The sequence below is a fragment of the Bidens hawaiensis genome, unplaced genomic scaffold, assembly GCF_021521415.1.
Source record: "Bidens hawaiensis isolate Kalapana, Puna unplaced genomic scaffold, B.hawaiensis_p1.1 tig00001920_1, whole genome shotgun sequence".
Taxonomy (NCBI): Eukaryota; Viridiplantae; Streptophyta; class Magnoliopsida; order Asterales; family Asteraceae; genus Bidens; species Bidens hawaiensis.
In genome coordinates, this window is record NW_027491107.1 from 707,118 (window position 1) to 724,642 (window position 17,525).

A 17,525-nucleotide genomic window follows, 5' to 3' on the forward strand; every position below is an offset into this window, starting at 1 on the left:
GGATAACCCCAATTTAGGTTTAATAGTACATCCCAACAGGGGACGACCATACTTGTTCAATTTATCTCTCTCAACTTGGATACCGTGAGGCGGACCGTCGAAAGTTTTAACATACGCAGTAGGAATTCGCAATTCTTCCAGATAATTGGATTAATATGTCCAATTGAATGAGTATGAATAAAGAATCCATGGATGAAGATAGACAAGTAGATTTCTAATTTCTAATCGTAACTAAATCTTCAATTTTTGTTTTGATTTCTAGCAAATAAATTGAAGCAAAATAGCTATTTAATAATGTCTTTAGTTTACTAGAGACATCGACATCTTTTTTTAGCTCAGTGGAAAGAAAACCCTTTTCCTTAGGTTCCTCTCAAATAGAAATAGAGAACGAAGTAACTAAAAAGGTTGTTATAATCACCTTCTTCTAGAGGGATCATCTAGAAAGCGAGTCGTTTTGATTTGATGAATATATTCAAAAAATGCTAACATAGATGTTATGGGTATCCTTTTTTTGTTTGTAAGATGGGTATCGTTTTTGTAGGAATTCGCAAACATTTATTCTATATATTTTGATATTGAAAATCAAAATTTTGTGATTGACAATGGTCTTCTTTTTGTAGTGAACTAGCAAGTTCTTTTTATTGGAATTCTAGTTATCTGAATAATGGATCTAAGAGTAAGAACTTCCATGAATGATCCTTCCATGAATGATACTCAGTATACTTGGAATAATCACATGAATAGTTGTATTGACAGCTATCTTTAGTCTCAAATCTATATTGATAGTTACACTGTAAGTGGTAGTGACAATTCCAGTCACAATTACATTTCTAGTTCCATTTGTGGTGAAAGTGGAAATAGTAGTAAAAACGCGGATGCCAGAATGAGTGATCAAATTATACGAGAAAGTTCTACTGATCTGGAAAGTTCTACTGATCTGGATGTAACTCAAAAATACAAGCATTTGCGGGTTCAATGTGAAAATTGTTATGGATTAAATTATAAGAACTTTTTAAATCAAAAATGAATCTTTGTGAACAATGTGGATATCATTTGAAAATGAGTAGTTCAGATAGAATCGAACTTTCGATCAATCCGAGTACTTGGGAGCCTATGGATGAAGACATGGTCTCTCTGGATCCCATTGAATTTCATTCAGAGGAGGAGCCTTGTAAAAATCGGATCGACTTTATCAAAGAAAGACAGGATTAATCGAGGCTGTTCAAACAGGCATAGGGCAACTAGACGGTATTAACGTAGCAATTGCGGTTATGATTTTCAGTTTATGGGGGTAGTATGGGATCTGTAGTTAAGGAGAAAATTACCCGTTTGATTGAATACGCGACTAAAGAATTTCTACCTCTTATTATAGTGTGTGCTTCTGGAGGGGCACGCATGCAAAAAGGAAGTTTGAGCTTGATGCAAATGGCTAAAATCTCTTCTGCTTTATATGATTATCAATCCAATAAAAAGTTATTCTATGTACCAATCCTTACATCTCCTACTACCGGTGGGGTGACAGCTAGTTTTGGTATGTTGGAGGATATCATTATTGTTGAACCCATTTTGGGTTATAATTTAAGGTACAAAGAAGATCAAAGATAAAAGTGTATAATCTTGGTTAAAACTACTCTTAACTTGCTTTAATGGCTTATTAGTTAACATGTGATTTTGAGCTTGCTATGGTGATTAAATGTGAGAATAACATCGTTAGTCACGTTATTCCATGATAATTAAATAAAGATATAACTCTAGACCCTTTTACTAAAACATCATTTTATGTAAGCAAGTGGTTTTTTATAAAGATAAGTTAACTCGCTTTAAAGATGAGACAATCCCTTAATAACTAAGTGAATTGTGTAACATTTCGGGTTTCCGTTTCTTTTTTTATTTGTAATCATTACCCGACCCGGGTTCGGGTTCGAGTATTTTATCAATAAAGTTCGTTGTTGTATAACATTTTATTTATTTATTTATTTATCTTATTTGATTATAACTATAATTCATGTACAAAACTAACCCCTCAACTAACTTTAATCTACTTTTGAACCATCAACCATAGAATCAAGTACCATTTAGCAAATAAACAAAATAATATTCTTTCCCTCCTTTCTCTCTACCACCATCGCCGACCCCCCTCCCCCCAGCTTGTTCCTCAATTTTCAGGAAAACTTATATAATTAAATCGTTGACAACCTAAATCGCGTCTACCGACAAGCTATACAAGGTAATTGGTTAGCTAAGACAACTAATTGATTCGTAATCGCGAATAAAACAAACCCGGCCCTACTTAGCTTTAGATTTACTCATGAATTCAGTTTAATACAGCTGAAGCATACAACTTGCAGCAGAAACTATAACTTTTATACATTTATCTTCTTTTTCTAACTAATCTTCCACATGGATAGCCTCGTACGCACTCCAAGCGTTCCACGTCATCTAAAATATATGCATGCATACTAAAAGTTAACTACACGCTGAGTTCTAGTTTACGTAAACATTAGGTTCTTCTTTTTCATTCTTTTCATAAAAACATCTTATAACAAAATCACATCTTTCAAACATTCATACATAACTTATGATTACTCGTTCATTCTTTAATTGTTCTATGTCGGTCTATTAATCAATCCATAATCGAGCCGTCTATGCTTGCTCATAGCCGAGCCATATATGCTAGCTCATAACCGAGCCTTCTATGCTTGCTCATAAACGAGCCTCATGTGCTTGCTCATAACCGATCCATCTATACTTGCTCATAATTGAGCTGTCTATACTTGTTCATAATCTAATCAAGTTGTCTATGCTTACTCCAAACCAAGCCATTCAAAGTTAGAGGGATTTGTCATCCTAACTTGTTGTGTATGCATGAGGCCCGAAGGGTCTACACATGAACATATACTAAGTAGTCTACACATAGCATTCATACACATTTACATTCGCACTAATTCATATCCATTGAAGGAACTCTATTCATATCCATAAAGGAGACGTTAATTCATATATAGAGAAAGAACCTTAGTGTCAAATCACATATTGTTGACTCGTATCTATAGAAAGAACAATAAGCACATAACCATTTAATGTACACTTAACACATAACCATATAAGGAACATAGATTGCAATTGTTGAAGTAACAACACATCAACTATCATTTGCACAATCCACAGAAATAGCACATGTCTATTGTGTAAGCACGCACATATCGTTCACGAGCATTCATGATGTTGACAAGTATAAGTACACTAACCTCCCTAACGTCCACATCATGACGTACTCACATTCCTCATACAATCTTAACGTAAAAACGGCTAAGTATTTTATATCATTAAGCAACTTACATTCCTGTCTTAATATTTATGTATTAACCTTTTTATATAAATGAGCCGTTTCGTCTTTTAACCTTCTTTTTGAGTATGTATACAGCCCTAAAACCAGTGTTTTGAAACCCGGCCCGGCCGGTTGGACCGACTGGGACCCGGTACTTATACTGGTTTAGGTTAGAGTATTTGACCCATTTCTTAAAACATCGACCAGGTTTCCCGGGTGGCGGTCGGATCAGACCCGGGGAACCGGCGAGTGAACCGATAAAAAGCTTTTTTTCTAAAAAAAGATAAAAAAATAATCAAAATCCACCTATATTCTAATGACAGACCATTCGATATCATCGCCGCTCTCTACCTTCGCCCGGACTCTCTAGCTGAAAAAGGGATTTGTGTTGATAATGGGACTATTAAAGTAGGTATACTGAAGAAAAGATTATTTAAAATAAAATGAACCGAAAGGATATTCCGACAGACGGTGGCCACGACTATGATTGTTGCATTGTTGTGTGCGGCGGATGTAAACAAAGAAAAATAATAAGCAAGGTAGGGTTTATTGTTAAGCAGTATGGCTGCTGGCATTTATTTATCCAACTTGGGCTTGAAAAGCCCAAATAATATGTGTAGTGTAGAGCTAGACTTTTGTTTTGATGTTTAGAACTTAAAAGTCAAGTAACTTATCGTATTAAAAAGTAATAAATACTACAAAATAGACAATTAACAAATGACGTTTAATAAAAGTTATTAAAGTTAAAGATAATTTCTTCAATTTTATTTTCTTTTAACCAGTCTAAAAGAGTAACTAATTTTATAATTATATATAATATATTATTTATGGCGTTATCCGGTGTCCGGTCCGCCCTCCCGAGTAGGTCCAACCTTTGATCCTGTAAGGCGTCCAGGTCAACGTTCGGGTCGGGTCTGAAAACATTGCCTAAACATTTAAAAAGGAAAATGGGACTAACACTCACTTGAGTCGCTTATCCTTCTGAACTTTAGAGGCACATCTGATATCGTATCTGAGCCGTGAACACTGTTAAATAATTAACTACTCAAGTTAATCATATTAGCAACGTTAATTAACTAGGCTATCAATAAATAGGTTCACTTGAACAAGAACCTAACCATGAAAGGTTCGCAAAATTCTCTAACACATACTGAACCAAAATTGCTAGAACCGGTACCCATCCGCAAGACCCGGCTCAAACTCGCAAAACCCGTAATGCGTTCGTTGTTACCCTAACCTTAAACAATGTAAAGTTCTAAACTTTATTAATCTATCCCAATAAATTTATCACTACACCAAGTTTCGAGTCAAACAGACTATGTTTACCCATTCTTTTTTGGAACCAACCTTTACTCGTTTAACACGAACTTGTCCAAATAGCTCGTTTATTATAAAGTTCATTACTTTATCATTAATTAAAACCCAAACTATCATCCTACCAAGTTTCATGCAAATCCATACACAAAAAGTAAACTTTTTAATAAAAATATACATTTAAGGTTTATGTTCGAAAACACATGAATAGCCAAAAAAAACTATATCAAACGAGCTCCGATTTATCATTAATTAAAACCCAAACTATCATCCTACCAAGTTTCATGCAAATCCATGCACAAAAAGTAAACTTTTTAATAAAAATATACATTTACGGTTTATGTTCGAAAACACTTGAATAGCCAAAAAAAAAAACTATATCAAACGAGCTCCGATTTAGGTGATTCAAAAGGCCACGGAATCTTGTTAATGCGATATACGAACCTCTATGCACTTCATACCCGGGAATCACCGCTACAGTCGTCGAAAAGTTGAAACATTTTCCGGAAAACTCATTTCTTCACTGTTACGATTTGCTTGAGAAACATCAGACTTCCAGACCTATGATCGAATATCTAAATGTTTGTTATCTTTGTTATATGATATGAACACTCTGTTAAAATATGAGACCGATTTGATGGTTATATCTCCGGGAATTGTTGGATCTTTGTTGTTTTTCACTCAAAACAGGATTTGGGGCTATAAAGAGCATTCTCAACCTTTCTCTCATCCTCATCTCTATAATTACACTAAAAAAACACTATATTTCTTTTTCATGCTCAATTAAATAATATTTTTTATACATTATTATAACAATTTTCTCTCTCCTATACTCACACCCAATTCAGCAAATATTATATATATATATAAACAGGCGTATTTGGTTTGTGAGTGTAAGACCATTGTAGCTAGATGTATATTAAGTAAAGCATAATGTACAATCTTTTAAAGCATACTTTGTAAATGGTTCACAACTTATCCACGTGTTCCCCTTCTCTCCTACTTACTTTTTTGTTCATTCACAGTTCACACACACACCACGTACTTCACCTCTACTCACATAAGTCACTATAGATCATTTGTACAATTTACCAAGCACAATATACTACTTTTTTGTGCGAGAGTTTCTATGATATGTGGCATGTTATTGTTGTTGCCCTGTTTGAGACAGACTGAGAGAGACAGAGAACAGGAGAAGAGAACGTGGCTTCGTTTATTCTTCACATTACCGATGAAAAGCTTCCCGACAACAACTTTTATCGGCGATGGCAGTGAGAACTAGCAGCTCTACGACGAGCAACAACAAGTTCCTCTACTGTGTGCACCGATCACAAACTCAGTGACCATACATTTCTCATGCTCGAATCTCTTAATTCAACTATTCTTCAATCACAATCGCAATCGGGTACGTGTGATTCTTTTTTTCTTCAGTTATGTGTATGAACCCTAATTTTCTAACCATGATTTCCTTGCTTATTAATTAATAGGTTTGTTTCTAAATTGAGGAAGTCCATGTTTCAATATTGGTCTTCACTCTGCACTCAACTCTCAACTTCCATTGTTTACGGTTTCGGGAATTATTATTGAAATTCTGGTAAGCCTTTCATTTTACTAGGAATTAATTTAGGATAGGCATGTTACTCTCAGCTACCTTAGTTGATTCCTAAAGGTATTAGTTAGTTATCATGAATAAACTATTCTTAGGTTCTTATCCCTAAAATATATTAGTTAATAAAGAAACATATAAATTCTATTGACTTCATTTTTATACCCTAAAATCAGAGTAACCAAAATTAGAAAATGTCCTGTTAAAGGGATAATGGATTAGTGACTATAGGTGTTAGTCATTGTTAGCTAAACCATGAAATTTGAACTTTTATTAGAGAAATAGAAGAAAGTCAACTGAGTTGTCAAAGTTACTTTCCGAAGGTTAAATTAAAGTAAAGAATGTACAACATTATTAACACGCATGAATGAAGTCATAAAAATGACTGTATTGGTGAAGTCTTTTTTTTTCTAAAATAGTGCTTTTGAATGAGGTCATATTAAACAATCCCATACATACCAATCTATAATGGTATAAAGTATCTAGACTCTTCTAAATAAAATATTGAATCAGCATTGTTTAAGTTACATAAGTCCACATTTGTTATTTTGTCGTTAAGCTTCAGTAAATATTAGACTGTTATCTATTACCTTTGGTTTTTATGTTGGATCAAGTAATATTACGGTTACCACAGTTGTCTTTTCGTTTGTTTTCATTGTTTGATTCTTTTTGGCTGTTAAAATTGTGCAGTGCTTTCCCTTACTTCCCTTTGCCTGGACGTCAAGGTCACCGTCATTTGCATTCTTTGAGGTAAGTTCTATTGTGGTTTGAATATTGGCATGTTAATCATAGTAGTTAAGAGCAGAATTTGTTTGTTTGGGCATTTTAATATCACTTCTATTGGTTAAGTCTTCAAAACCTTAATGTGTTTGAATGTTGTTACATTTGCGTGTTTGAATCTTCAAAACCTTAATGTGTTTGAAATCTAATTACTCTAATCCGGATATTGTTAGATAATTAGGTTTTTTTGTTAGTGTTGCTATTATCTATTTTCTATTTGTGGCATGCAGAAAGGTTCCAATTGCGGGCGGCGTGTTTATTTTTGAAGGAACAACTCATATGGAATTTGCGTTGATGGATGGTTATGGTGTTTGAAGCATGAGATACATGATTTCAAAACTTTTGTAAGTTTTATGAAATAAAAATGTTGCTACTGTAGGGATTTTAAATTATGTTAATCTTTTCGTTTCATTTTATTCATGTGTTTACGGTATTTTGTTTCATTTTATTCATGTGTTTAGGGGCCTCGGATTCTGTTAGATATTAGTAGTTTATTGAACTTACCTATGTAAGGAAGCCTTTTACTTAACTTCTAATTTACCAACGATATTGTTGTTGCATAACACGAATGACCATCTCAACTTGTTCAACACAAACGAAGCATGCCAATAACTCAGCCCGCGGCAACGCGCTGGTACAATTACTAGTTAAAAAAAAATGGGTGCAAATTTTGTTTCTCCAAATTTACAAAAAAAATCACTACATTTTCTCTCACCATCCTATAATTTACAATCACAAACACTCAAAACCTCACCCTATAGTTTGCAAACTTCTCTCACATACTTTTAAAGGACAGGATGAGAATGATCTAATGGTTTTTTTTCTTTCTAAATCTTGATGTGGAGGCCAAGATGATTATAAAATGAGATGGTGGTTATATTAATAGATATGGTTTCATGTTTAATTTTTTATCTAATGAGACTTAGCCCTTCATATTTTGAATAATTACATTTATCTTCTAAAATCCAATTAAACACGACCCATTTAAATACCAAACGAAACTCGGAATGTTACATTAAAACAATATTAGATTACAGCTTATAATACGTATACATATTAATATGTTTGTGAAGTTCATATGAAGAAGGGTGCTGTTAAACGTACCCCACTCCCCTTCATTTTACTAAACATATCACTTCCCTCAAGTTTTGCATTAATACAATTCAAACCTTTTTGTTTTTCCTTTACCATTTTGTTATCTTTTGTTATTATTATTATTTTAAAAAGGTTTTTTTATTCCTTAAAGAGTTTTTCTTTCCTTTTTTTCATATTATCTTATAAAACCTTTTTTTTGTGTTTTAATACTTTGGGATATGTTTTTTTAATAATTTTTAGGGATAGCTTACACTTTAAAAAAACGCATTTTTTTAATCAATAAAAGAGATTAAACAACATCTACTTGATCATCAACAAGTTATTTCTTTTCTTATACGCCCGAACATAACAACATATATTCAAAGGACATTTTTTGTCGGATGGAAGACATATAATAAGATAAAAATATACAAATCAATTTATTGTTTTATAAAGATATTATATCATTATTTCTTTAAATATATTTATAATGATAATAAATATTATTATTATGATTATAAATAATAAACAATAAAAGAGATAAAATAAAAAAGAACTTTGCAAAAAATAATTAATGTTACTATTATGATAAGCTTTACAAAAAATGTTAGAGGGTAGTAATATGTCAAATAAAATTGTTAAAGTTATTGAAAGTCTAGCGGAGAGTGTATGACAAGTACACGAGAGGGATGCGTTTAGTCTAACCCTTATATGAACTTTTCTTTTTAATTAAGGTGCATGTAGCTAAAAACAGTAAGTAAAGAAATCCACTAAATGTCTGCATTAAATGCAAATAAACACTAAGCATCTTTAAGAGAATATTTCCAAAATAAGCGTTTATGAAAACGTTTTTCAGGTTTTAGGTATCATTTGTAAGAAATTCCCAAAATATGTATTATAATCTGGTCGTAACGAGTAGTTTGTATAACCAAAATAAAACTTGACACGTGTCTTTAAACTAACCGTAACGATTAGATTTACTAACCATTTACTCGTCACGACTAAATAAGTTTTATGCCTCGTAATCAACGCCCACGAGTAATTCATAAGTTCTTTAGTCGCGACGACTAGATTGTAGGGTTAAACTAGTAACGGCGAGTTAACTACTAATAAACAACTCGTGTAGGGAATGTAAACCAGGTAAACTAGTCGTCACGATTAAATGACTTATGAATTACTCATGGGCGTTGATTACGAGAAATGAAACTTATTTAGTCGTGACGAGCAAATGATTAGTGAACATGCTCGTTACGGTTAGTTTAAGGGCATGTGGCAAGTTTTAACCGGTTCTACAACCTACCCGTGTGTAATCATAAACTACTCGTCACGACTAGTTTATAATACCTGTTTTGGGAATTTCTTGCAAAATGACACCTAAAACCATCTAAAACCTGAAAAACGTTTTCATAAACGCTTATTTGAAAATTTCCCCATCTTTTAATTGCATGCCACCATCCTACACATGTATTGACACTAACCAAAATTGTAACATAAAGTCCCTTTACATAACCTAACGGCCGACAACCCACATTCCGGTCCAACCACCAATTTTATTTTACAAACACCTCACCAGGCTCACACACTCACATACATATTCTTGGAGCATTTCAATCATGTGTAGGTCTTCTGGTTTAATAACATAAAGGTGATGATTTAGGTTTGTGATATTATGGTTATTTGATAATAAGAAAGTCAATCTCCATAATTATGATCCTGGTCAACTCCTATGATTGAGGAGTGATTGTTGTATGTGTTTTCCATATAAATATTTATGTAATCATCTGAGGTTGATTTTACCAAGGTATCAGCCAATTCATTCCCCTTCTCTCTTTAACCTACCTCTTCTCATGGCCGATTCTTCTTCATCCTCCGACAAATGAGCACCCTGTTACACTCAAACTCTCCTCTACTAATTAATTATCTACTATGGAGAGATCACATGATTCCTATTTTCTCCTTTCAAAAGCTTCTAGGTCACATTGATGGTTCATCTCTTCAGCCACCGTCCCCAACACTAAGGCCGCATCCTGGAATGATAATGATCAGCGTGCCGTCATTCTTTTGCACGCCTCGCTTACTGAAGAATCTGCCTCTGAAGTTCTCGGTATCACCGGGCTCGCCATATCTGGGTTGCTCTCGAAAATGCATATAGTAGTTCTTCTATTGAGCGCGTTTATGCTTTGCGTGATACCCTTCGTCAACTGACTAAAGGTACATCCACTGTACCCGATTACAGTCGTCGGTTTAAATCCATATGTGACCAGCTTGCCGCGGTCGGCCAGCCGGTTGTGGAAAAAGAAAAGTTTCATTGGTTTCTCTCCGGTTTAGGACCGTCTTTTGAAACATTTTCCACTTCTATCCGGGCTATCAAACCTGCGTCGCTCTTTCGTGATCTTGTTACCCAAGCAGAAAGCCATGAATTATTTCTTCAATCTCTACATGAAAATTCCACGCCACCTGCTGCCTTTCATGGTCAACACACACGGCACTCTCGTGGTGGTCGGTCTTCAGGTAATTATAAAGGCAGCGGTTATCGTGGGGGTTTTAATGGTGGTTGGGGTCGGTCTCAAGAAAAGCAGTCCCCTCCTTGTCAACTTTGCAAAACCTATGGTCACGGTGCTTCTTCTTGCCCCGATTTACGAAGATATGCTTCACAAAAGTCTCCTTCACATGAATCCTTGGCAAAAGCTTTTAATGCGCAATGTCACGTTGCTACAAATACTCCGGATTGGAATGTTGATTCCGGGGCAACCGCGCATATGTCTCCTGACTTTGAATCTCTAAATCAGTCCACTCCTTACCAAGGTAATACTCATGTTATATTTGGCAATGGAAAATCGCTCCCGGTTACTCATATGGGTACATTATTTCTGATCATATTTCGTTACGTGATGTTCTTGTCATTCCAAATTTAACAAAAAAGTTATTATATGTCAGCAAGTTAACATCTGACTACCCGGTTGATGTTCTTTTTTCACAACCATTTTTTCATATTCAGGATCGGAAAACAAAAAGGGTTCTTGCTAAAGGAAGTTGTGAAAATGGTCTTTACGTGCTAAAGGAAGTTCCACTAGCTTTGGTTGCTAAAGTTTCAAACCGGGCTTCTTATAAATTATGGCATGCTCGTTTAGGCCATGTTGCTTTTCATGTTATTTCTATTTTGAATAAATTAGGGGCTTTATCTGTTACTTCGGTTTTGCCCAAACCTAATATTTGCACTCCTTGTCATCTTGCGAAAGGACAAAAACTTTCTTTTGATCTTAATTTAAAACGATCTTTACATCCATTGGATCTTATACATTGTGATTTATGGGGTCCGGCACCTATTTTCTTTAAAGATGGTTATTTATATTATGTTGTTTTTATTGATGACTATTCTAGATTCACTTGGTTTTATCCTCTTAAAGCCAAAACGGGGTTATATGCGGTTTTACCGGCCTTTATAAATCTTGTTCAAACACAATGTGCACGAAAGATCAAAGTTCTTCAAAGTGAAGGTGGAACGGAGTTTGTCAATCACACGGTTCGAAGGATCTTTGAAGAAAATGGCACTTTTCATCGCTATTCGTGTCCTTACACGCCTCAACAAAATGGTCGAGCGGAACAGAAACATAGACATATTGTTGAAACGGGCCTAGCTATGTTATTTAATGCTCACATTTCCGCTTCTTATTGGGTAGAGGCTTTTACCTCGGCAACATTTATTATTAACCGATTGCCGACTTCATTATTAGACAACAAGTCGCCATTTAAATTAATTTTTTTATCAAGACCCGCAATATGCAAATTTTCGCACTTTTGGTTGTCAAGTGTTTCCCTATTTACGAGATTATTCCAAACATAAACTTGCACCACGAAGTATCCCATCTGTTTTTATTGGGTATAGTCCACAATACAAAGGACGTAGGTGTCTTGATCCGTCTACTTCTCGTATTTATATTACTCGGCATGCTTGTTTTAATGAAGCGGTATTTCCCTTTCAAGGCTCCACTACTGTGACAAGTTTGTCTAATCTTGATATCACAACCTTTTTAGAAGAACTCAACGAACCAGCATCAAACTCATCCCCATCACAACCAATCCAATTATCCACACCCTCATATAGCCCACCAACTGACTAGCTTAAATCCTTGCACTTTATGCCAGCCCACTACATCTCAAACTACACCCTCACAAACTCCATTAATCATCCCAGACTCACCCACGGCTCAAAATATTTCCTCATCAGGGCCAAACTCACCACTTATTCCATCAGCCACCAATGTTTCCCATGCAACCACTAATACTACAACTAACCCCACTCATCATACTAATAATACCCCACCTGTTCACACCCCTGCTACTGAACCCATACCAACTTCCACTCACTCTATGACCACTAGGTCAAAAGACGGGATTTTTAAACCGAAACATATGGTCGATTTAGCATCTCTCTCTACTCACTCTCTTCATGTTGCTTTAACCGCTCACACCGAACCGCGTGGTATCAAATCAGCGGCCAAGGATCCAAAATGGTTGGCCGCTATGCATGAAGAACTTGATGCTTTACACATAAACCGAACGTGGACATTGGTTCCTCGTCCACCGTCTACAAATATTGTCGGGTCAAAGTGGGTTTATCGCATTAAGTATCATTCTGATGGGTCTATCGAGCGATACAAAGCTCGTCTCGTAGCCCAGGCTATACACAAATACCGGGTCTCGACTATTCGCATACGTTTAGCCCCGTTGTTAAAGCCTCAACTGTTCGAATAGTCTTATCCCTTGCTGTTTTGAATAACTGGAAGTTACATCAACTTGATTTTAAAAATGCCTTTTTGAATGGGAACTTAAATGAGACCGTTTTTATGGAGCAACCACCGGGCTTTGTCAATCCGAAATTTCCCAATCATGTGTGTAAATTATCCAAAGCTTTGTACGGTCTAAAGCAAGCACCACGAGCTTGGTTTCAACGTTTAAGCTCGTTTCTCTTATCTTATGGTTTCACTTGTAGTCGTGCTGACATTTCTTTGTTTGTGTTTCGTCAAGCCGCATGCACTATGTATCTACTCATTTATGTGGATGATCTTATTCTTACCAGAAATAACGAGACAACTATAAGTGCATTTATTTCCAGACTTAATGCCGAGTTTGCCATCAAATATCTTGGAGATCTCAACTATTTCCTAGGTCTAGAAGTGGCCTATACTGACACCGGTCTCTTTCTCATGCAATCGAAGTATGCCACTGATATTCTTAAGCGTGTGGGTCACTATGACTCCAAACCGATCAGTACACTGCTAGCACCTCATGAAACCTTTGTCACGAACGGGGAACCTTATTCCGATCCAACGTTATATCAGTCTCTCGTTGGTGCTCTTCAGTATTTAACCATCACGCGGCCAGATTTATCTTATGCTGTTAATCAGGTTTGTCAGTTTTTGCACGCTCCAACCATTGATCATTTTCAATCGGTTAAACGCATACTTCGCTATGTGAAAGGCACCCTCTCATTTGGTCTTACATTCAGTCGACCTAATAGATCCTCTCTAGTTGGATACTCTGATGCTGGCTGGGCTCGATGTCTTGATACACGTCGATCCACTTATGGTTATTATATATTTTTAGAAGGAAATCTTGTGTCATGGAGTGCAAGGAAACAACCGACTGTCTCAAGATCTAGTTGCGAATCGGAGTATAGGGCTATGGCTAACACGGCGGCGAAAATTGTTTGGATTACACATTTACTACAGGAACTAAATGCCTTACCACCCGATCGACCCACCCTTCTTTGTGATAACAAAAGTGCTATTTTTATGACTCAGAACCCAGTTTCTCATAAGCGTGCTAAACACATTGATCTGGATTATCACTTTATAAGGGAGCTTGTTACCTCTGGCAAATTATATACAAGGTTTGTTCCAACCAATCTTCAGGTGGCAGACATCTTCACCAAAAGTCTCCCACGTGCCTCATATGAAGCCTTCCGCACTATGCTTCGACTTGGACCGCCACCGTTTCGATTGAAAGGGGTTATTAGATAATAAGAAAGTCAATCTCCATAATTATTGTATTTATTTGTTACTCGATATTGATCCTGGTCAACTCCTATGATTGAGGACTGATTGTTGTATGTTTTCCATATAAATATTTATGTAATCCTCTATCAAAGATGAGGTTGATTTTACCGATCATTACAATGGTTTTAGGTTTGAAACCCGATTTAATGGGATTTCCTATAGTGGTTGGTTTCCTTCTTGATAATGTTCTTGGGTGAGTCAAACCTTAAATGTCAAAATTAGTATAGACTGTTGGCATCCCGTCTTAGAAAAATTCACCCGGGTAAACGCTATTTAATTAAATCCATGATGATTTTCATTCAAACATGCGTTTTTGCTAATGGAAATCACATATATTCACACTAATACACTTTTTATGAATGTGCTATCAAACCTTTGATGTTAGAGCATCTAAACCAGATTTTTAAACATGTTTTTATCTTGGTTTTTTAAAACTCATAAACATCCTCTATGAGCCAATATGCTTAGATTCACAAAAAAAAAAAAAAAAAAAAAAAAAACACACGCATACAAAGTGATAATTTTAGCGTAAAAACAATCTTAAATCAAGGCTTGATGAATGATATATTTTGCTATACGTGTTATCACCAATGATTGTAGGTTGGACTCAATGTTTTAAAAACCAGTATTTTACTTTTACCGGATTGTACTATAAAATGGTATAACCGATTGAACCGGTTTATACCGGGAGGTTCAACCGGTTGAATAATTTATCTTATAATCTATAATATATATAAACGAAACATTTAAAAGCTATTTGGTTGCTTCCTACATTCTCTCAAGCCACCATATTGCATTATTTGTAAATGAAGGTTTCTCATGCGTTTAACCCGAATTCACGGGTATGGGTCTCACCAAACCCAGATAGTCCTTAAACGAGTTATAACATCTCATTAAATTAAAATTAATCTCACCAAATATTTGATATAAAAGTACTATAAAATAGGATATACTAAAAATTAATATATGATTTAAAAAAAAGATATTATTTATAAGTAGGAAACAATTTTATAGCAAAAAACTAAACGTGTCATGGGTCTCACCAAACCCAGATAATTTTTAACCAGGTTATAACATCTCATTTATTTGTGAAACTCTTTCATCATCAAACCCTAAGTATATTATTAACTTTCTTACAATAAGTAAAATTAAAATTTAAAAAATATATAAATATTACAAACGAATAACGTAAACAACCCCCGTATTACGGGGGATAAAAACTAGTTTTCTATAAATTAAACTTCAACTCCAAAAATAACCCAAAAGTAAATGATTCTATAACAAAAAAAAAATCCAAAAGTTAATCTATATTAAAAAAAATAATACAAAAACACTCAATTTAAAAAAAAATAATCATAAAGTTTACACGTTTGAATGTTAATTGTTGGGTTAATAGTAACTTTAGAAAAATATGGGCCGCAAATACCAAAAATTTCTCTTACTTAAAACTGGTTTGCCGGTAAAAACCGGTATTCTAGAAAAAAACCGTCGGTACGATGTTCAGGCAAACTGGTCGGTTTGAACCGGTTTTTAAAACACTGGTTGGACTACAAGATCATAATCAGTATCCATTGAAAATATAAACAAGGTACTATAAGGCTATATATAGTGAAGGGGCTACAAAATGGGACGACTTGCGATATGTAGTGTCTAGTCAGCAAAGGGTAGGTTTTTGTTTTAAGGGTGTAATGGTGTTGTAGCCCCGCCCCATATATATATATATATATATATATGTATACATCACACATATATAATAATAATAATAAACATAAACCAAAACCAGACGATAAATATTCATTTCCCAACCCCCACCCCCCCCCCCCCCACCCCCTAATTTGTAGCCTCTTCTCGCCCCCCAGTACACACCCCCAAAGTGTTATACTTAAAACTAGAATCTAATCTAGCCATACTATTAAAACAAAACATATTGTCCACATGACACCATACTAGCTTGTCCACATATGATGTCACTCAATCTATTACTATTTATAATATTTTCATCTAATTCATTATTAATTAAATTCAATAATCACTTAATTGACTTTTATTATTCAATTTCCTAATATAGTATTTCTTTTTGCAATTTTAAACTCTTTTTTTACTAGAATTCAAAGTTAAAATATGTAACTAACATTCTTAATTATGATAATTAACTAGCGTTTTATTTAAAAAAGCAATAAAACAAAAAAGAATACTTCAAATATTGACATTAAAATTATAACAAAAATTTTCGAAGCCAATCTTTTTACATTATAACAAGATTTCCGATAGTGTATGATAATTATTAGAACAAGATATAATATTCCACATTTTAAATGATTCCTTATTTTATTTTCTGTATATATTATTCATGATCTTGCTGACTTGTTTTTTAAATCAAGTATTAAGTTTTTTTTTTTTTTGTATTTCAAATAAAATTTGTCAATAGTTAATTTTTAAGTTTTGTTAAATACACGGGAATCAAGTTCAAGCTAACGTTTTCAAGAAGTTGAATTTATGATTTCAAAGGTTCATTTAGTTTTTAAGTTTTACAAATGTTGTATAATGTTTTAAGTAATATATATATATATATATATATATATATGGGATGGATCATGCGAGAAATGATTTTAGGGTAAGAAGTGCGAGAAGTAAATCTGAACCATTGATGGTGTTTAATCAATGGTGTACAATCCAAATGGCATATTTGTAATTAATTACACATTATTGCAACCTATATTTAATTCAAAAGGGTATAAATGTATTTGGTGTTTTGGAATCATTAAATCATAATTCAATGTCTCCATCCGTTACCACCATTTAAGCCTTAATTAATTAAATCATAACCACAATTATCTTGTTATTAGGAGTTCTTATTCAAGAAATTTTAAATCTTTAAGACATTGAACAATTCACTACGTTATAAGTAATAGTTTTTGTGGTAGACTTTTAATCAATTTTTAACATCATCTGAGTTATTATACCTACACACATACATATCTACCTACGTAGATACCAACGTACATACTTACGTATGTACCTACACATATCACATACATACAAATGTACGTACGTACGTACATACATATATACCTACATACTTACATTCCTACACATATTTGTATACCTACATACTTACGTACTTACATACACACCTACACATACTTGCGTACCTACATACGTACATACATTCATGCGTACATACCTACACATTAATACAAACAGTTGACGAAACTAAGTAATTAGGGTGATGTAAAATTTTGTTTTATAAATTATATTTGAAGTATTATGATGAGCACATGTAAAAAAAATATGCAAACTCATGTCTATGAGATGTGTAAGTAAAACATAATAAGTTGTCATGTATGATATGTAATGTTTTTTC

The 17,525-nt window shown here is 34.2% G+C and overlaps 1 protein-coding gene across 1 annotated transcript; it reads left to right on the forward strand.

Annotated features, from left to right (window-relative positions):
- Window positions 1-1,023: 1,023 nt before the first annotated feature.
- LOC143599004 (uncharacterized) lies at window positions 1,024-12,857 on the forward strand. The gene is made up of 7 exons (XM_077077079.1): window positions 1,024-1,171; window positions 1,283-1,583; window positions 6,939-6,998; window positions 7,259-7,329; window positions 10,314-10,948; window positions 11,101-11,778; window positions 12,249-12,857. Exons 1-7 carry the CDS (start codon window positions 1,024-1,026, stop codon window positions 12,855-12,857), a joined length of 2,502 nt encoding a protein of 833 aa, XP_076933194.1.
- The last annotated feature ends 4,668 nt before the right edge of the window (window positions 12,858-17,525 follow it).

Coding starts and splice junctions, on each gene's coding strand:
- LOC143599004 (XM_077077079.1), top strand. CDS start 1,024: ATGAATCTTTGTGAACAATGTGGATATCATTTGAAAATGAGTAGTTCA. Junction 1,584..6,938: donor ATTTTGGGTTATAATTTAAG/GTACAAAGAAGA, acceptor AAAATTGTGCAG/TGCTTTCCCTTACTTCCCTT. Junction 10,949..11,100: donor GCAATGGAAAATCGCTCCCG/GTTACTCATATG, acceptor TTTCATATTCAG/GATCGGAAAACAAAAAGGGT.